The 21774-nt window shown below is 42.2% G+C and overlaps 1 protein-coding gene across 1 annotated transcript; it reads right to left on the reverse strand.

Moving 5' to 3' along the window:
• Nucleotides 1-131: 131 nt before the first annotated feature.
• On the reverse strand, nucleotides 132-19395 carry LOC120063142 (choline/ethanolaminephosphotransferase 1-like). The gene is made up of 10 exons (XM_039013331.1): nucleotides 19026-19395; nucleotides 14659-14949; nucleotides 11077-11251; nucleotides 7751-7898; nucleotides 7524-7665; nucleotides 4353-4437; nucleotides 3905-4036; nucleotides 2856-3014; nucleotides 2572-2697; nucleotides 132-2168 (listed from the first exon to the last, which is right to left on the reverse strand). Exons 2-10 carry the CDS (start codon nucleotides 14850-14852, stop codon nucleotides 2052-2054), a joined length of 1278 nt encoding a protein of 425 aa, XP_038869259.1. The 5' UTR covers nucleotides 14853-14949; nucleotides 19026-19395; the 3' UTR covers nucleotides 132-2051.
• Nucleotides 19396-21774: the final 2379 nt, after the last annotated feature.

The following is a 21774-nucleotide window of genomic DNA, read 5'->3' on the forward strand; positions in this document are numbered from 1 at the left end:
GGTGCCAGTTCTCAGCTCCGGTGAGCTCCTGCCCAAGTCAAGCACTGAATCTGTAGTATGTCATGGAAAGAGCTGATGTGTTTTGTACACTCAGTGTAGAAACCTTTATCACAAATAACACAGGCAACAAGTAGCTTCTTACATGTGTGAATGACATTTTATTTGCATTGGTAGGTGAGGGAGAGATTGTCGAAGTGATTTTGAAGTTATTTTCTCATAGCCTATGAACATACAATTCTGCACACTGTAATATACCTGAGCTTGACGGTCTGGCTAAAAGAAAACAACAGTAACAAGGAAGAAAACACAAGCCTTTGCCAGTAAACACACACAGAGACAACATGCCCCTAATTTGTTTAAGAGGCTTGACCTTTATCTTCCAAAAGAAGAAAAAAATTATATTGTGTTTAAGGCAACCTTTTACTTGTCTGAAAATTACTTGTACACATTGTCAAATGAGCTCAATAACAATACACACAGAAATAAAGTCTGTTTTTCATTGAAATGACAGAGTTTCTATTGATTCTGATGGTGAATTATAAGCAGACTGCAGGTATAGAGGCAAAAACGTTGTACAGACAAATAAGATTAGGGCACAGTTAGAATATCATTTTTCTGTCACATTGAAACTCCCCAATTCTCCCAAAACACTATCAATTGCTGTACGTGGACCTGGCACAGGGCAGAAAGTTGTTCGTAGATGTGTTACACGGTAATTTAAAAATAAATTACAAAATCATTTTAAGTAAAATTAAAACATGTCCTTAGATTCTAGATATGAGCAAGCGCAGACAACATCTTTAGCTTCCAATGAGAATGACACTACTTTTTGGGGGGACAAAAATCACATCAATACTTTTCAATAACACTTGGCATTTAGTTTTCGTTGAGCATTCCCGAGACAAATGCAACACGACAGTATCTGAGAGGGCAGAGGTGCAACAGGACAATACAATAATAAACAGGCACACAAATCTAAAGCAAAATGTAAATTATATGTTATACATTCAACTATTTAAAAGCAATATTAAACTGGATATACAGAGTAGTATGCTTGACAAGCGCTAGCAAACCTGCATGTAGTGCCATAAGCACTGTGTAATGTTGGTGGCATTGGAGACAATGTATGCTTGAGCCATTTCAGGGAAGCAAGGCTTGAGACACTTATCTTTTCAAATATGCAATACAATTTGTATCTTTACAAGAATTTGTTTAGTCATGTAGTAATATCTGTAATATATTACAGAAATCATTTGAATGTAATTGCAAGGTAATGTACCACTTATGTAGGTTTGATCAGATACTGTATTGCCAGGAAAAACTTTTTGAAATAAAAGAACACTACAAATACCAACACCCTAATAGTTTGATATTTGTGAAACTGAAAAGTGAGGTTATGCAAATATTGCAAAATGATATATACATTTAATAAAGACACGACACTCTTACGAAACAAAACTGAAAGCAGACTGACAACCTGTGTAATCTCTTTCGATGCTGTACATTTCCTTGTAGAGAACAACTAACCAACAAACACACTATGTCAACACATGAAATGTTTGTTTCAAAGTTCAATAAGAAAATAATAATGATCATTATTAAATGAATAGGGCAGCACCTATTCAAGCCCCTTGCAGTCTTCTTGCACTTATTTACCCTCTCTGACACAGAGAAGAGCATTCAGTACATGTCCAATGTGACTATTCATTTCAGAAAAAGAGACAAAGCATTATTTTTGTTCAGGAATCTGATTACTGTAACAAGATGAAATCAACAGAAATTGCACAAAGCAGCGATGGACAATAACTTATTATTATTATCATCATTATTATTAACTCATTATATTTCATTTATGCCCACATTCACTTGCCAGCACCTCTACTGGTAATAGCTCCACCCACATCATAGCTTCACACACATCCACCCCAACCCTGCCTCAACAAATACAAAAAATGGTGAAAGAGCAACAACTTACTAACTAACATGAAGAGAGAGCGAAAGAAAGAAAGAAAAGAAAGAAAGAGCGATAGACAGCAATGGCGTCCGTGCCCTCACTGAAGGGTGGAGGGGGTCAGTGGCTTTATTCGGAAGACAAAGATGTGAAGATGGGAGGCGATCTGGTTGCAAACACTGACACAGTAACGCACCAAGTCAACGAAAGACAGGATCTGCAGACGGAAAGCAGAAGAGGAGAAAATGAAGAGTCAGGAAACAAGATAACTTGATCAACACAACTGTACACAATGGATCCAGTGTGTAGATGGCTAGATGATGCCGAAGATAAAAGTATGAAAGGGTTTTGCGACTAGTTCCAAATAAACGTGGCATTAGACTGAAAACACGTGCCTCTGAAAAATGCACAGTAAGTCTTTATACCTTTCAGAGTGAAGTACAATTAGTGTTGGATATGATCAGACTGATGGTTCATTTCAAAGATACATGTTGTCATTAAAACACATGCTGCAGATTGCATGCCCTCATGCATTGTTGTTGCATAACTTCACCCTGGACTTGCTCAGATACTATAGACCTCTATGTCATGGAAATGTGCGTGTGTGTGTGTGTACTCACCAGCGCAATCCACAGCACCAGGTATTCATCAATAAAACTGTTGAAATACTGGTCCAGGAACAGCAGGCCTGGCCCCAGGAATGCTATATCATGGAGATGCATCTCACTCTTTGTCATATGTGCTACCTGAAACAAACAAGACACAGGCATCAGTCATGCTCCAATCAGCAAGCACATTTACATTGATGACATTCATTTACGTCATAAACGTTCTTACATCCAAGCACATTTACACAGGATGCACAGGTATTACATTACACCAATTAGCAGCGCGCCACACTTACAACTAATTTGTTGGTGATCTTGGCCGACACGAAGCCAAAGGCCAGGATATAAACACAGGGGTGCTTCTCAAACAACTGGATAGCTGACATCTTATAGATCATCATGGCCAGTATTATTACTGAGCCTATATGTAACACAGGAGATAGGACACTGGTTCCCTGGAGAAGAGAGGGAGAAAAGAGAGAGAGACTGTATAATAAACGACATTAATAGGCCACAATGATACAATATGTGAATGACATGGGAATGCAGTTAGGGTGAAAGAAAACACACAGTAATGAACGCTGGTGTGTATAATCCACCATCACCTTAGGCCGAAACATTTGTGTTTTGTTTTCACCTTTCATTTATGCACTATGATTATTAAAACATCATGGTGCCGAAACAAACATCTTAATTTTGCGTTCAAGCCTCAGTTTTGGATTTATTCCTTTGTTTGACAGATGGTCTCCATCTCTTCCAGTATTCTTATTTAGAATTTTATGCACCTGGAACAGACACTATTCAGTAGTAAGGACCTTAAAAGAGCACAGATGGCCTCATATAATTTGTGTATAACTAGGTGCCATAACATACAGTATCTCCCGAAGGAAAACATATAAAGTAATTACTTCCATGTGACAAACACTGATATCGCTCCGACAACTGAACTGAACTGGGATCAGGTCCAACAGTCTTAACACACATCCTTCATTTCCTCTGAAGCTAATAGATAACTCCGTAAAATGGATGAAACAAGTACACAAGCACATCAAGCTAGCTTCACCATCTCTAGAAGGTACATGGCAAAGCCTATATAGTGATTGTGAACTACCTTGTGTCAGTGTTGGTGAAGGAATTTGGGAGAAGGACTGATGTCAGATTGCCCCTTCCCCCTAGGCATTTCTGTAGATCTTAAAGGACTGGAAATATGTGAGCAATAGGGAGAGAAAAAATCTGAGTCTATCAGGGCAAGGAGTGACTACCATTAAGTTGATATGCCCATCTACATGAAGGTCATGGACTAGGCTACAGGTCGATTTGGAATTGAGCGCGAGTGTCGACTTACTGCTATTGTGGATCCATTTTTGCCCTTACCTCCGGTAAATATAACCCGGAAGTAATTAGTACAGGAAAAGATGGCACCTAAGAAAGTGCAGATGGCTGGAACTATTTTCATCTGGATGTTTATGACTGGGATCTGTGGAGGTGAGAGAGCAAGATATTATTCATTACAAAACAACAACCAGTCACCACCACTTGAGTGTTTAGTATATTAAAACAGCCCTGAACATTGTTAGTAAGATGGGTACTTGTCAGTAAAACTGTTTCATTACTCAAAGTGAAATTGCATTTACTATGGTAAGGAATCATACTGCACAAAGAATTAGAACATACCAATGCAGGAAACTCCACCGTTATAATAGCAGTTACTGTTTCAGTTTCAACATTCAGTTATGCCATTCATTTCAGTTACCAATAGACAATCAGTGGAAGTTTGAGCCAATCAGAATTACCAGTGACTGCCAGAAAGCGGATCCTCCCACAGCGGCCAGCAAATACATGATTATAATGAAGATTTGCACCTCAGTCACATCAATGCTGAGAGGAGCAGGCAGAGAGCAGAGGTTAGTCAGAAGTCATCAACTCTGTCCATAAGCACAGCGCCACACAGCTGCCCTATGGACCGACCCAAACACTGTCCACCTGACCACAGCTCTCCCAACCAATCATGATAGACTAATAGTAAACATGTATACTACCGTTCAAAAGTTTGGGGCCACTTAGAAATGTCCTTGCTTTTGAAAAATAAATAAAAAATCCATTAAAATAACATCAAATTGATCAGAAATACAGTGTAGACATTGTTAATGTTGTAAATGACTATTGGAGCTGGAAACGGCTGATTCTTTATGGAATATCTACATAGGCGTACAGAGGCCCATTATCAGCAACCATCACTCCTGTGTTCCAATGGCACGTTGTGTTAGCCTTTTAAAATGAGAAACTTGGATTAGCTAATTGATCATTAGAAAACCCTTTTGCAATTATGTTAGCACAGCTGAAAACTGTTGTTCTAATTAAAGAAGCAATAAAACTGGCCTTCTTTGGACTAGGTGAGTATCTGGAGCATCAGCATTTGTGGGTTCGATTACAGGCTCAAAATGGCCAGAAACAAAGAACTTTCTTCTGAAACTCGTCAGTCTATTCTTGTTCTGAGAAAAGAAGGCTATTCCATGTGAGAAATTGACAAGAAACCGAAGATCTCAACTGAGCAAGAGGACAAGTACATTAGAGTGTCTAGTTTGAGAAACAGACACCTCAAGTCCTCAACTGGCAGCTTCATTAAATAGTACCCGCAAAACACCAGTCTCAACATCAACAGTGAAGAGGCGACTCCGGGATGCTGGCCTTCTAGGCAGTGTTGCAAAGAAAAAGCCATACCTCAGACTGTCCAATAAAAATAAAAGATTAAGATGGGCAAAAGAACACAGACACTGGACAGAGGAAGATTGGAAAAAAGTGTTATGGACAGACGAATCTAAGTTTGAGGTGTTCGGATCACAAAAAAGAACATTCTGGATGAGTGCTTGACGCCATCTGTCAAGCATGGTGGAGGCAATGTGATGGTCTGGGGTGCTTTGGTGGTGGTAAAGTGGGAGATTTGTACAGGGTAAAAGGGATTTTGAAGAAGGAAGGCTATCACTCCATTTTGCAAACCCATGCCATACCCTGTGGACGCACTTAATTGGAGCCATTTTCCTCCTACAACAGGACAATGACCCAAAGCACAGCTCCAAACTATGCAAGAGCTATTTAGGGAAGAAGCAGTCAGCTGGTATTCTGTCTGTAATGGAGTGGCCAGCACAGTCACCGGATCTCAACCCTATTGAGCTGTTGTGGGAGCAGCTTTGACCGTATGGTACGTAAGAAGTGCCCATCAAATCAATCCAACTTGTGGGAGGATGCTTTAGGAAGCATGGGGTGAAATCTCTTCAGATTACCTCAACAAATTGACAACTAGAATGCCAAAGGTCTGCAAGGCTGTAGTTGCTGCAAATGGAGGATTCTTTGACGAAAGCAAAGTTTGAAGGACACAATTATTATTTCAATAAAAAAATCATTATTTATAACCTTGTCAACATCTTGACTATATTTCCTATTCATTTTGCAACTAATATCATATATGTTTTCATGGAAAACAAGGACATTTCTAATCCCAAACTTTTGAACGGTAGTGTATGTTTCAATATTCCTTCAGTAGCATGGACTACTCCTCGTCACATGCTCCGTAAACAACAGGTGTGGACTAACAGTGAAATGCTTGCTTACGGGCCCTTCCCAACAATGCAGAGAGAAAGAAAATAGAGAAATAATAGAAAAGTAAAACCCGTAATAATAAAACAGATACACAATGAGTAACGATAACTTGGCTATATACAAGGACACCTGTACCGAGTCGATGTCTAGGGGTGCAAGGTAATTGAGGTGCATATAACTAGGAATAAAGTGGCAGATATTAAACAGTAGCAGCAGTGTATGTGACGAGTCAAAAAAGTTAGTGCAAAAAAGGTCAATGCGGATAGGTAAATATTTAACCAAATAGCTACCCAGACTAACTATACTGAACAAAAACATAAAACGACCCATGTAAAGTGTTGGTTCCATGTTTCATGAGCTGAACAAAAAAAAACATTCCAGAAATGTTCCATTCGCACAAAAAGATTTCTCTCAAATGTGGTGCACAAATTTGTTTACATCCCTGTTAATAAGCATTTCTCCTTTGCCAAGGTAATTCATCCACCTGACAGGTGTGGCATATCAAGAAGCTGATTAAACATCATGCTCATTACACAGGTGCACCTTGTGCTGGGGACAATAAAAGGCCACTCTAAAATGTGCAGTTTTGTCACACAACACAATGCCACAGATGTCTCAAGTTTTGAGGGAGCGTGCAATTGGCATGCTGACTGCAGGAACGTCCACCAGAGCTGTTGCCAAGCCGCCTCCAACGTCATTTTAGAGAATTTGGCAGTACGTCCAACCGGCCTCACATGTACATGTGTGGAGTCATGTGGGCAAGCGGTTTGCTGATGTCAACGTTGTGAACAGTGCCCCATGGTGGCGGTGGGTTATGGTATGGGCAGGCATACGGACAACGAACACAATTACATTTTATCAATGGCAATTTGTATGCACAGAGATACCGTGACGTGACCCTGAGGCCCATTGTCGTGCCACTCATCCGCCTCCATCACATCATGTTTCAGCATGATAATGCACAGCCCCATGTCGCAAGGATCTGCACACAACTGTCACAGTTCTTCCATGGCCTGCATACTCACCAGACATGTCACTCATTGAGCAAGTTTGGGATGCTCTGGATCGACAGCGTGTTCCAGTTCCCGCCAATATCCAGCAACTTCACACAGCCATTGACGAGTGGGACAACATTCCACAGGCCACAATCAACAGCCTGATCAACTCTATGCGAAGGAGATGTTGCACTGCATGATGCAAATGGTGGTCACACCAGATACGGACTGGTTTTCTGATCCATGCCCCTACCTTTTTTTATGTTGCGTTTATTTTCTTGTTCAGTATAAATCTATTATAACTATTAACCCAGTTGTCTCCCAACTCCCACTGTTGCCAACTCCCTCTCCTCTGAGCGCAGACACACTCACATGCCAAAGCGCAGGGTGCCAGAGACGTAGGTCTGCCAGTGGGCACAGTAGAACATGAACATGCCAGCGAAACAGCAGAAGAACATCCAGTCAGGGTTGGTGCCCAGCTGCACTGCTATACTGGTGCCCAGGACCACAAACACTGAGAGAGAGAGAGGAAATAGAAGCACAGATTCAATGACATCCTAATAGGGCAAACCCACAGACACACAGAGGGGCAGCTGTACCTGTGGAGAGGGAGTCACAGCCGTGGTCAAACAGTTCGCCCAGTGGAGAGCTACTATTGGTTCGTCTGGCCTGCTTCCCGTCAATGGCGTCCAATGACTGGTACACAAACAGGCCCACAGCACACAGAAGGTATGCCCACAGAGGTGCCTGAAGAAAAAGGAAGTCACAAAAATGGGGGACTTGGTGAATACTTATGACTTCCTTTCTCCCAATGGAGAAATATAACATGTTTGATTATGTTAGGGTAATTTCCACAAGGCATTTAGAAGTTGTGTTCTTTGAGAACCAGTGGGTATTATCATCAATAGTGCACCATCTGACATAAAATATGATCTTCTGGCAGATGTAGGCTACAGCTATACAAAGGAGAGATGTTTGTGAACTTGTATAGTTTGTTTCCCTCTCAACAGCTTTGGAACACCGCAGAGCTTGGTCCTTCATTAGCCAATCAGCACGGAGAGAGTTTCACAGCATCATCAATGTTGTCTGCCTTCATTTCCTGTTCTGTACTCACTGGGTCTATGATGAGCTGACAGCAGCTTATACACTGACTAAAACCAACTGGAATATGACACGGCCTACAATTTACAGGCTTGCCAATTTGGCATTCATATAAATAACTCTGTTATTGCAGAGTGGCACAACCTGGCTCATACCCCGATAAATTACGCTTTTTTTTATTCATTCAGGCCCTCTGACCAAAAACAGGGATTTGGGGAGTGGGAGGGGGTTTGCGAAAGGAAAGTTTGTTCGTGGGGCATGTGGGATGTTGAAAAGTAGAGCAGGGTGGAAAGATCTACCGACTGCCTCTGTGTTCTCATGAAACATGTGATTAGGAATTAAAAATGCCGTGAGAAATCTAACAAGGGCCCCTAGAGCAAGTAGACTTTCTGTTCAAACACGACATGGTGAGACACTCAGCAAAGAGAACATGACACCCTGTATCAGCTGCACCGTTTACTCATTACGCCTGACATTTTCAGTCATTTAGCAAACGCTCCTACAGAAAGAAACGAGTACAGAAAGAAATGAGTACAGAAAGAAATGAGTGCATCGATTTTCATACTGGTCCCCCATGGGAATCGAACCCACAACCCTGGCGTTGCAAGCGCCATGCTCTACCAACTGAGCCACACGGGACCCACATAGACTCCTATAGAGCACTAATACACCCACAGCCACGGGGCAGTCTGTCCTTAACGATCCTGACCTGGGCCATCAGCAAACAGGACACTGACTACTGCAGCATGTTAAGTAAATACAATTGTCTCTGGGCTATGAAACAGTGCTGCCACTAATGTTTTAGCATCCTGTTAACATAAATATGACCTGTGATGTCAAGTGTCGAATCACTCTTACAACAATGAGCATGGACATTGTAAAGGCAATATAATTAGGACGTCTGTACATAGTCACTGAGCCTCTCCCTCTAGAGCTAGTACCCTACCAAGCCTGTCCTCTCTGTACTAAACTCAACTGAAGTCCCTCGTCTCTTCGTCTCGCTCTGCCCAGTTTCTCCACATTGTGAGCATACAGTACATGCGCGCAGAGCCATCTCTCGACCTTTGTCCTACAAAAAGAAACAGGAAGAGGAGGAGGTCGAGAACTAGAGACAGAGCGCTATTTATAGAAAGGGAAAACAAAGTTACGCCCTGCAGATCCTCCTAATTACACCCCTAACTAACTGCTCTAACCCACCTTTTAGCTGCAGCCTGTTAAGACTGTCGTCTGCTTTAGCAGCACAGGGGAAGTCAGGGGACACTAAAGCAGTGCTCTTCAACCCTGCCCCCTGGAGACTCACAGGGTGTGCAGGCTTTTGTTCCATCCCAGCACTGGATTCAACTAATCAACTAATTATCAAACCCTTGATCAGTTGAATCAGGTGTGTTACGGCTGGGCTAGAACAGAAACCTGCACAACCTATGGGCTTCCAGGACCAGGATAGAATAACACCGGCATTAAAAGAGACCCATAAGATGAGGCCATGTTTTGCCTTGCAGATAACATCCAAAAGTAGGCCGAGGGTAATTTGTGGATTCAATTCAACGGTCAAATATACAGTTAGCTGCTAGCTGGGAAAGCTGGAATTTTGATCAATATGATAGGGTTAATACATGTTTTCTTCCATGGTTAGACTGGCCTTTCTATGATAAAATAGGTAGAGACTAAGTCCAGTCCACACTAGTGCTGAACCCACAAAGCACATGGTGGTCTATGGACGAACAAAATGCATTATACTGCATTGGGCTGTTTGGTAATGGCTCTTGTATACAAAGTTTTCGTTTGAACGTAATCTAACTCCATGTACTTTGAAGTCTGATATCACCAATTATATTCCCTTGTGGGAAGTTACTCTAGGCTTTCGGTTCTAGAGGGGAACTACTAAGCTTAACAGTTTGCATGTTTTGCCGTGTCCTCTCTATTCCGTCCTTAGCATGCACTCATCTCTGCTGTGGTGCTGGTGTGGGGTGTGGGCCGGGAAGGGGGCTGGGGAACGTGGAATCAGGTGCAGACTAGCTGTAACCTGAGAGCTATGGGCACGGGGTGTTCATCCAGAACAGAAAGCCTGAGCTATACCAAAACTCTCCTCGACAGCAGAGAGAGGGGAAACAAACAAAGCTGTTGCTAATAGAAAAATAAAAAAAAAACAGCCACAGAACCTTGAGACAAAACAACTGACGTTAATGTGTTTTCAAAACAGCTGGGCAATACAGGTAGCTTCACTGCTCAATCATCTGACTGTCTGCGATGGAAGCTTCTCTCTGTCGGTCTGTCTGTCTGGACAGGTAAATACCACGCGGTAGCACTTTACTTCAACCCTCAAACTGTGCAATGTCCACGGCACTAAGCCAGTGTTAGGTTCTTCTTTTTCAGAGTAAATAACTCCCGGACACTAGAGAAGCTTTAACCAAGTTGAATTCTTCCCAAAGGGTCGACACCAGCTGTATTCAGACAAAAGACATGGCTTCCCCCGCGGTGGTGTTCATACCCCACTTTGGGTGGAGTCTCCTCCTTATCTCTAAACATTGCATCCTTCTCGCTAAGCAGGGAACTAAGTGATATGAGCCTTCAATGGTTTCTCGCCTTATCAGTACTGTCACAAATGATTGCAGAGAAAACACTCATCACCCTCCCAAGCTTCATTATGGCACCCCTCATGTCTCCTTTGTAACCAATGTTCCTATACTCTGAGTATAACAATGTTCAAAGTTTACCCCAGAATCCAACACCAGGCAGTGTACAACCAACCAGTTCAGTGGCTGTGTGGCAGTACAGTAGTACGTACACACTACCTGAATAGGTGCCATATTGTTGCCATTGTTACCTGTTCAGTGGCGGTGGGGCAGTAGTAGACTAGCACCAGGGTGGTGAATACGTTGGTGGCCAGGCCCACGATGGTGATGAGGTTGGGAGCGATCCAGGCTGGCACGCGGCCCACCAGCCACTCCCAGTAGCGCTGCATCAGAGGCTCCAGCAGGGAGCGACCTGCACTGCTGTACCTGTAGAGGGGGAACGAGTGGAGTATCCCGGAAAGCCAAAATATTTGGCTTCTTTTAACCAGATAAGGGAGTCTGGGATTTCTTGGTTCCGGAACGGCTGCTTCTCGTTTAAGTTACTAGGCGAAGCGAAGCGCAGATTGGTTGACCTGACAACTGGCGCGTGCGCGTAACACTCAAAAAAGGTAATTATGTCGAGGACAGAAAAAAACGATAGACATGGAGCCAAAAGACCTAGACTTGTGAAATATTGTTCTCGAACAAGAAACAACTGTAACACACAACGAATACGTTCCCATATTTATCCAAAGAAGTAACACACTGACCGCAGCAAAAGACAGAGTGAGCCTGGCAGAAAATTGCAGACCGATTCAATGCATAAGTGAAATTCCAATTCCAATATGTAATAGGCCGAGCTTATACACATGAGTGATTAGTAATAACGCTTTCACTTTACAGAGCACTTTTAGGGCAACGCGGGTGATATTGCATGTCAAGGCTATAACCTAACATGTAAGTTGTAGTAGCCTGTGTCACAATTGCAGTGATAGGCCCATTCCATATCCTATGTTGGAGGAATAATAATTGATTGACGACAGAGTGCTTTTCATGACAACACGGGCAACAACGTTCAAAATAAAGAAAGTCGGACACACCATGTATAATCTCCCAGCGATTTAATGGGTATTTACCAACGTTTCGGCATCACTGTGCCTTCCTCAGGGTAATGTCATGAATACTTGAACCAGGTTATGTAGACAAACAGTGCAATTAGTGCAACCAATGACAATAGTGAGGGGTGTGACATTAGTTTAGTTGTAATCCCCATGGGAGTCCCAGATCATCTGACCAAAGAAGTAAGAAAGATCATTGAATTGAATGACTGTTTCTGGAAATGATTTGGTTTGGTGAAAGTGCAGGCGACAGTATTCAATAGCTACCTGTGTGTTTATACTTAATAAGATTGTATATTCACGTAGTCTCCTTCATTTGGTCCAGAGGGTCTTTGAATGGGGGATATGTGTCCCATCTATAGCGTCAATCATGTTTGGAAAATCTGCGAGATGAATTAGTCAATATTCTACTTTTTATCATGTTGCCTAGACTTATTCATTTGAGATTAGCAAAGTATCGCTGGCAGTCAACTGACTGCAGCCTACTCTACCTGCAATTCTGTAAAAGTCCCACTTGATTATATGGACAGCTTGATGGCCAGGGAATGCAGCAAAGACGTAAAAAAATATCTTCAATGCGAAGCAGAATCTTCTCACGGCTCTACACACAGTTGCCTTGCCAAATCGTTCAGCATTCCCCACATTGCACAGGAAACTTACAGCGGCAAAAAAACTTACAGTGGGTTGAGTATGTTGGCCAGATATACACTGAGTGGACAAAACATTAGGAACACCTGCTCTTTTCATGGCATAGACGGATCAGCGTTATCCAGGTGAAAGCTATGATCCCTTATTGAGGTCACTTGTTAAATTCTCTTCAATCAGTGTAGCTTAAGGGGAGGAGACAAGTTAAAGGATTTTTAAGCCTCGAGACAATTGAAACATGGATTGTGTGTGTGCGCCATTCAGAGGGTGAATGGGAAAGACAAAATATTTAAGTGCCTTTGAACGGGGTATGGTAGTAGGTGCCAGGCGCACCGGTTTGAGTAAAGAACTGCAACGCTTCTGTGTTTCCACGCTCAACAGTTTCCTGTGTGTATCAAGAATGGTCCACCACCCAAAGGACAGCCAGCTAACATGACAACTGTGGGAAGCATCATATCAAATTTGATGGTCACATACATGTGTTTAGCAGATGTTATTGTGGGTGTAGGGAAATGCTTGTGTTTCTAGCTCCGACAGTACAGTAATATCTAACAATATCTAGCATCCCTGTGGAACGCTTGACGAATTGAGGCTGTTCTGAGGGCAAAAGGGGATGCAACTCAATATTAGGAAGATGTTCCTAACGTTTTGTACACTCAGTGTATGATTGATTGTGCGGAAAAACAATAACATTCCAAAATAATTATTCTGAATGATCTAAAGGATGTATTCGAGGTCCAATAATTTGTTCCCTTTGTAATGCTCGGCAAACAATGCAGGCTACGATGTCAATTGGATTTTCCGCAAAGGGACAGGCCATACACGTGCAACACAGCATTCCTAACCTAGCCCACAATGTCTGCTGTGTGGATCGAGCAGTCAACAAGTGGAGCAGTCCTTGAAAGAGTAAGATTTCAGCGAGACAACTCAAAGGCAAAATCCATTAACGCCAAGATAATGGAATTCATTGCCCTTGACAATCAACAGTTCTCTGTCGTGGATGATGTTGGCTTTCGCCGACTGGTCGAGCACCTCGAGCCCCCGGTACACACTACCAAGTAGGCGCTATTTTTCAGATGTTGCCCTACCGGAGTTACACAGTATTGTTGGAAATGCACATCCATGAGCTACTTGCTATGGGAGTCACTGCTATTAGCTTCCCGACTTCCCGATCGTTCGGACAAGCGATGTCAGCCCCTTAAGTATGCGGAGTCTGACAGCACAGTGGGTCGACGAGAATTTCCTACTGAGGAAAGCCGTATTACATGCTCAAGAATGTACTGGTTCTCATACCGCTGCTGCAATTTCAATGGCATTTGCGAACATGTTTGAAACTTGGCAACATGAACACACCCCTAGCTCCATTCGAACAACTGACTGGAGAAATAAGCTCATCAACTGAGTCTGCAGCAGACGTGATACCCTCTGTCATGGCATTGAAACACCTGCTCAACAAAACTGCAGACAGACCGCGGGGTTAACTTGGAAAAGTACTCTACTAGAGACTGTGAACAAGCATTTCGGTGGCATTCTCTCTGCGCCTCTACTGTGTTGCCACCATGTTCGATGCTAGGTACAAGGACTGCTACTTCGATGCAGACAAGAAACAGGGTTTACGTGAAATGTTACATACACAGCTGGACAAGATGGAAACGGACACAGTGACAGTGCGCTCCGAGGAAGAGAGGCCACGGACAGACAAAGCTGAAACTTCACTGCTTGACATGTATGTTGAAATCCTGGTTGAGAATGAAACGACTGAACAAATGAACAACGAAACAGCACAGCAAGTAAGTGAAAGAAATAGGTTTTGATTATGTTTTACTGCTAATGGGGACATATGTAAATGCCAACAAAATAACTTTTGGGTCAGTGTGTGTTTCAACTATTTAACTGTACTAGAATGCTTAAAAGGCCGCTAATAAAATATCGGTTATCGGTATTGGGTTTTTTGGCAAGGAAAATATCGGATATCGGTATCAGACAAAAATGTCAAATTGGTGCATCCCTAGTTTGATGTAATGACAAGTATAAAACATACCATATGATCATCAGAACAAAGGTAAATATTAGATTTTTCTATCACAGTACCTGTGCTCCTCCAGTCTCTTCAGCTGGTGGCGGTTGAGCGGGGGAGACGGCAGCTCAATCAGTCTGCGCAGGGCTCCAGGGGCCAGGCAGCAGGCTGTCTCCATGCCCACACCCTGCCTAGGATCCCTCTCCCTGAGTGTGCCTCGGCATGTCCGAAAACCCCCCTGCTGCTGCTGGTACCCGGTGACGTTCATGGCCCTGCTAGCGCTGTGCCCTCTGCCTCAGGCTGCCCCAGCCTCTGCCTCCCCCCGCCGCTCGCTGGGGCTGGGGATCCACAATGGGGCCCGCACACTGAGGGGTGGAAGAGGAGAGAACAGGTAATGTGAGGTTGGCTTACATGTAGGCTAGGTGCTGAAATGGGACTTGGAGTTCAGTTTGCTCTTGTAGTTCTCTCTTGCCAGTTGCTTCTTAACTGTTTTACGTGAAATGAAATTAGTTCAGTAAGTTCTCATTTCAGTGAAAGTGAGCGATAGGAAGGAAGGATGTGGTGGAATAGCTAGAAAAATTGTTGAAAATGAAAGTGAGAATAAGAATGAACCCTAGGACCCCGCCGTGTTATCTATTGCCATATGCACACAAGTGCACGAGTACGTTCCTCTTCACCCAGTTCTGAGTAATAAAACACTGTGCAGCCACAGTCTTAAAGACGTGATGGGGCAGGATATGGCAGGTCCTGCTGTCACACTCCACTAAACATGAGGCTTCTCAAACAAATCTTAGCCCATAGCGATCCTATTAAATTAAAAGAGGGGCCATGTCATTAACCGTCAATGTTCCAGAATGGCCAGAATGGGGGTAAAAATGGACCCATATTGGTCAGGGAGAATTCCAAACCAGTCTAATTGGAATGAATGGCAGTAGAGACATAATCCTGATTTTACTTATGCAGGAAAATAAAAGTAAGACATATGTTATACTTACATGCTGATCACTACGCTTGCGTCGTGTACGCGAGCGTTGAAAAATAAATGTATACATACGTTATTCAAATATTGCACCCACACTGCTCGCAGCGCCATCGAGTGTCTGCATTGCCAAGTGCTAAAATAGAAGTCAGTTCTATTTGTGACGCTGAACACGGTGCAAGTCCTGCCTCTCCCCATTGGTTTATAGAAGCAGACACCCACGTGCCATCTCCTCATTGGTTATACCCACGTGGGTGATTAAAAGATGAACTGAGGTCGGTCGGTCAGTCGTGGAAATAATATAAAAGTTAGATGCCAATCGCCATATAAAGCCCAAAGAAGAAAAAGCCTGCAAGGAGGAGAGATGACTAGAAACGATTCGTTTGACCATTTTATGTGTGGATTAATTGTCCAAGTAGAGGACCTTGTGCATTTCAGGTAAAATAACAACTCAACATTTATATCCCAGGACAAATTAGCTAGCAACAGCAAGCTAGCTAAATAGGACAAATTAGCTAGCAACTGCAAGCTAAATTTCCATAAAATGTTTAACGCTTTTCGACCTGTCCCCAAATTAATATAATTGGTTCAGAGTTTGTTTTGATATTTCAACCTGCGTGTCGTGATCGCGTTTGGTGTGGGGGGACAAAATACATTTCTGCACGATGGCACAAGTCCAGTCTGGGCATGGTGTAAAGCAATAAGGCCCAACGGGGTGTGGTATATGGCGCAACGCGGAGTGCCTTGACACAGCCCTTAGCCGTGGTATATTGGCTATATATCACAAACCCCCGAGGTGCCTTATTACTATTATAAACTGGTTACCAATGTAATTAGAGCAGATAAAATAAATGTTTTGTCGTACTCGTGGAATACGGTCTGATTTACCATGACTGTCAGGCAATCAGCATTCAGGGCTCAAACCACTCAGTTTATAACATAAATTACGTAATATAATTATTGTCAAGCTAAAATAGTCATATAGTTATAAATACAGTTTATACGGGTTTTAAGCACATTTTCTGTATAAATCACCCTTTAAAATATATTATTTGACACAATATCTTATCACAGCACTGGCAAACTATGGTTGACTAACTCCCTGAATAAAATGGCTGACCTTTATCCCATCATAAGAAGGTTCATTTCCATTCTAGTATTCTTATTCTGTATCTTAGCCACTGAGAATGCCGGCCCATATCATTGGAGAGTGACAACTTGCACAAAGTAACCACAGAAATCCTCTACAACAGTGGATCCTCAAGTTTTGGAAAGTGGTCAGTGCATGTGTCAGTCAGTTTCTCCCTTAGACAACTTGTTGTTTAAAGCAAAGCAGCAGAAAGTCAGTCAGACCCCAGGTCATTCCCAACAGGCTAGTTTCCACTTGCAACGTTAGCACCTACAGTACCAGTCAAAAGTTTGGACACAACTACTCATTCAAGGGTTTTTCTTTATTTTTCTACATTGTAGAATGATAGAGAAGACATCAAAACTATGAAATAACACATGGAATAATCTAGTAACCAAAAAAAGTGTTAAACAAATCAAAATATATTTTATATTTGAGAATCTTCAAAATCGCCACCCTTTGCCTTGATGACAGCTTTGCACACTCTTGGCATTCTCTCAACCAGCTTCATGAGGTAGTCACCTGGAAAGCATTTCAATTAACAGGTGTGCAAAGTTAATTTGTGGAATTTCTTTCCTTCTTATTAATGTGTTGGGAGCCAATCAGTTGTGTTGTGACATGGTAGAGGTGGTATACAGAAGATAGCCCTATTTGGTAAAACACCAAGTCCATATTATGGCAAGACCAGCTCAAATAAGCAAAAAGAAACAACAGTCCATCATTACTTTAAGACATGGTCAGTCAATCTGAAAAAGAAACTTTCAAAGTTCTTGAAATTTAAGTGCAGTCGCAAAAACCATCAAGCGCTATGATGAAACTGGCTCTCATGAGGACCGCCACAGGAAAGGAAGACCCAGAGTTACCTCTGCTGCAGAGGATAAGTTCATTAGAGTTACCAGCCTCAGAAATTGCAGCCCAAACAAATGCTTCACAGAGTTCAAGTAACAGACATATCTCAACATTAACTGTTCAGAGGAGAATGCGTGAATCAGGCCTTCATGGTCAAATTGCTGCAAAGAAACCACTACTAAAGAACACCAATAATAAGAAGAGACTTGCTTGGAACAAGAAACACGAGCAATGGACATCAGACCGGTGGAAATCTGTCCTTTGGTCTGATGAGTCCAAATTTAAGATTTTTGGTTCCAATGACTTTGTGAGACGCAGAGTAAGTGAACGAATGATCTTTGCATGTGTGATTCCCACCATGAAGCATGGAGGAGGAGGTGTGATGGTGCTTTGCTGGTGACGCTGTCATGATTTATTTAGAATTCAAGTCACACTTAACCAGCATGGCTACCACAGCATTTTGCAGCGATACGCCATCCCATCTGGTTTGCGCTTATTGGGACTATCATTTGTTTTCAAAAGGACAATGACCCAACACACCTCCAGGCTGTGTAAGTGCTATTTGACCAAGAAGGAGAGTGATGGAGCGCTGCATCAGATGACCTGGACTCCACAATCACCTGACCTCAACCCATTTGAGATGGTTTGGGATGAGTTGAACCGCAGAGTGAAGGAAAAGCAGCCAACAAGTGCTCAGCATATGTGGGTACTCTGTTGGAAAAGCATTCCAGGTGAAGCTGGTTGAGAGAATGCCAATAGTGTGCAAAGCGTGACTACTTTGAAGAATATCAAATATATTTTGATTTGTTTAACACTTTTTTGATTACTACATGATTCCATATGTGTTATTTCATAGTTTTGATGTCTTCTCTATTCTATTCTCTAAAAATAAAGAAAAAAACTCTTGAATGAGTAGGTGTCCAAACTTTTGACTGGTCAAAAAGTAATGCAAAGTAACTGAGTTTGATACTGGCATCAATGAATATAAAAGGGAAGATCAATGGGAATGGAGAGCAATCATATGCAATACAACTGTGTTACAACTCTTAAATCTGTCTAGAAGCTGCTAGTGGTTTCTCTGCTGTCCCACTAAATGACAGGCACTTACAAAAAACAATATATATATATATATATTGTTTTTTGTATATATATATATATATATATATATATATATATATATATATATATATATATATATATATATATTTATGACTGGCAGGCAGTCTGTGGAATTGTGGCATCCCGGCTAAAACTGGCTAGCTAGCTAACTACAACACTAGCAAATGACAACATGACACAAAGCTATTTCACATGATTTCCCTCGATTAATTTACAATGTAACTGCCAATGTTTCCCCAGCCGATCTCTAGAAATACATCCGTTAATTTGCTACTGCTGTACAAAAAAAAAGCACCCTTCCCCCACCATCACAATGCTAACCAGTAGTTAGCAGCGGGCTAGCAGTTTGCCAAGGAGCCACTGACCTGGCAAGTAAACAGGACAGCAGGGTGTCGAGGCACTTCACAGTGCGTTGAATGACTGACCCGTTGGTAGGATCGTAGCAGCAGTCTTACAGTTTACGGCGTATAAAGGGTGGGAAAGTCCTCAGCGAATGTTACGACAGGCAGGATTCACAACACGTCGGGTACCACTCCAATGTCCGAATGGGGTCCGTGCTATCCGGGATCCTTGGGAAGTCCCTACCCCATGAAGTTGAAATGTAAAACGGGTAAGGGTTATGATTAAGGGTAGCGATTAGGGTAGGGATATCCCAAGGATTCCGGATTGCACTGACCGTCCCACTGGATAGCTGATCCTAACATTAGCTAGTGATGGGTCGTTCTTTTTGAACTGATCTTTTTGGTCGGGACCCGAATCGCATCGGAGAAAGCCAGATAGCGACGTTTATTTAGCTCCCTGATTTACATACAGCTTCTATTGATTTTTTTTTAGCTCAAAACAACGATTACCTGCAGATATATTACAATAATTATACAATGAGGGTGAATCCTCACTGCAGAAACAATAACATGTTAGGAGAGTGCTTCCTTCTGGTCTAAACTCATTTTTGCAGTGCATTAAAAAGAAACGTCTTCTTTTTTTTTTTTTTACAGGGGATCTAATAATTTGTCCAGGTAAAAAAGTATTAGTATGCTCTTTTCACGATCTGGCATAAATGGTACCCTACTTTTTGGCTTTGCATTGGAGATTTGCAATTTTTCCTTGGTTCAAGATCGGCTTTTAAGCATTTTGAACAAAGCCATTTGGGAGCAAATTGGAATGCTTGGCACGTCCCTATCCCCTATTGAAATTGAAATGTAAAATGGGTTAGGTAAGGGTTAGGATAGGCTAGGTTAGGTAATGGTTATTGTAGGGACGTCCCAAGCATTCCAAGGATTCCAGATAGCACTAACCGTGACTGGCTAGCTGATGCTAACATTAGCTGCTGTCAGAAAAATGCAATCTGGGATCCTTGGGATCCCCATTTACGTTGACATTTAAGGTTAGGGTTTAGGATTATGGACGTTATGGACGTCCCAAAGGATCCCTGATAGCAATAACCGTCAGAAAAACACCGATCACTTCCGTTGCAGTCGAGGACCCCAGCGCGAGGTGCGTTCAAGAGCATCAATTCAAACCTGTATTTTTGAACTTGTGTGAAAAGACAGCATTTACAAATAATGTCAAAACTTAGTTCGAGATGGAATAGGGGCGTGCCTCAGATATCTGCTGAGATATCTGCTTGATTTAACAGTTAGCTACTAGGGTGACCAGACGTCCCCATTTTCCGGGGACAGTCCCCGTTTTTGGTGGCCTGGCCCCGGCTGGAGCTGGCCCCGGAAATGCCCCCTTTTTTAACTGTGCGTTAAAATAATACTGCAAAGTGAAATAATATTTTAAGAAAGACCGGGCAACAGAGCCTACCGGTTGACGTCTCAATCGCGTTGTGCTTGTTTTGTCCAGCAGAGGGGCTGCTCGCTATAGCAGCTTCATTCACCCTCCTTCTACTAACTACCTGCTCGCTATAGCAGCTTCATTCACTCTCCTTCTACTAACTACCTGCTCGCGATAGTTTTAGAGAAAACTGCTGTGAAAAACTCGGCCAGAAGCTAGCAAGTGTCAAGTGAATCCACAACATCACCACAAACGTCTTTTTAAGCCAGGTAATTTACAATCGTTTGAGATACTAGCTAATGATGTTATAATGTCACAATGTATTATATAGATAGATTGTCTTCTTTATAAGGTTTTAAATAGGTTATGCTATCTAGCTAGGTTAGCTAGCTACTGTCATGGTAACTTAGCTAGGTTAAAAAACGTTCACATGTAAACATGCAGTGGACGGGCTGTTTTGAAAATATGATTATATTAAATTAATGCACAATTAATTATGAGAATATTTATTTGTAGATTACAATGTTAATGGTTTGGCGTTATAATAAGTAGTGTGAAAATATATTTTGACATTTTCATGGATGACATTAGCATAATGTTTTCTGTTAGAGAGTGGAGAGGAAGGAGAGGAGGAAGACTGGATAGGAAGAAGAGTGAAAGAGATAGAGGAGAAAATGTAAAAATATTATTACAGAGCCTGCCAATTTATTAGTCCAAGCAAAGTTTTTGAGATAAAATACAAAAATGAGGCAAGCAATGGGAATCTGTTAACCAAAGTATTTTATCTAATAGTGTACTATTTATTATTAAAGATTGGAGAAGAAGGAGAAGGAGAAATTAAGGGAGTAAAAAGAGTGAAGCGAGGAGAGTGTGGAAGAGTGAGGTGGAAAGGTAAAGAGCAGGAAGACGAGTGAAGAAAAGAGGAGGAGAAAGATTGGAGGAGAAGAAAAAGTTTGGCTGGCCTTTGTCCATGGAAACCTGACCGTATTCAGTGACACGATCAAGATGCTTGAAGGCCAGGACTGCTGTGCTGTGGAGTCAGCTGCAATTCTGAGAAATGTTGAGGCAAATTGACTGCAAGACGTGATGACAACTTCATTCCAGTTTTGGTCAAAGGACTTCTGAGAGAGCTAGAGGAAAATGGAGCCATGTCTAAAGAGAGCTTTCTCAAAACAACCCAATCATTCTTCACTATGGCTGTTAACTACTTGCAAGCATGGGGAAAGCACACAGATAATCTAAAAGATTTTACATTGTCTCCTTTTAAAAAGGAAACCTCAGCGTGTGGAGATCCAGAAGGCAGCAGGCACACTGCAGGAAAAATGCTTCAATGTGACC

This window comes from Salvelinus namaycush, chromosome 2, assembly GCF_016432855.1.
Source record: "Salvelinus namaycush isolate Seneca chromosome 2, SaNama_1.0, whole genome shotgun sequence".
Classification (NCBI taxonomy): Eukaryota; Metazoa; Chordata; class Actinopteri; order Salmoniformes; family Salmonidae; genus Salvelinus; species Salvelinus namaycush.

Coding starts and splice junctions, on each gene's coding strand:
- LOC120063142 (XM_039013331.1), bottom strand. CDS start 14,852: ATGAACGTCACCGGGTACCAGCAGCAGCAGGGGGGTTTTCGGACATGC. Junction 7,666..7,750: donor CTGTGACTCCCTCTCCACAG/GTACAGCTGCCC, acceptor TCTCTCTCTCAG/TGTTTGTGGTCCTGGGCACC. Junction 4,438..7,523: donor GGCACCCTGCGCTTTGGCAT/GTGAGTGTGTCT, acceptor TGCTCCTCTCAG/CATTGATGTGACTGAGGTGC.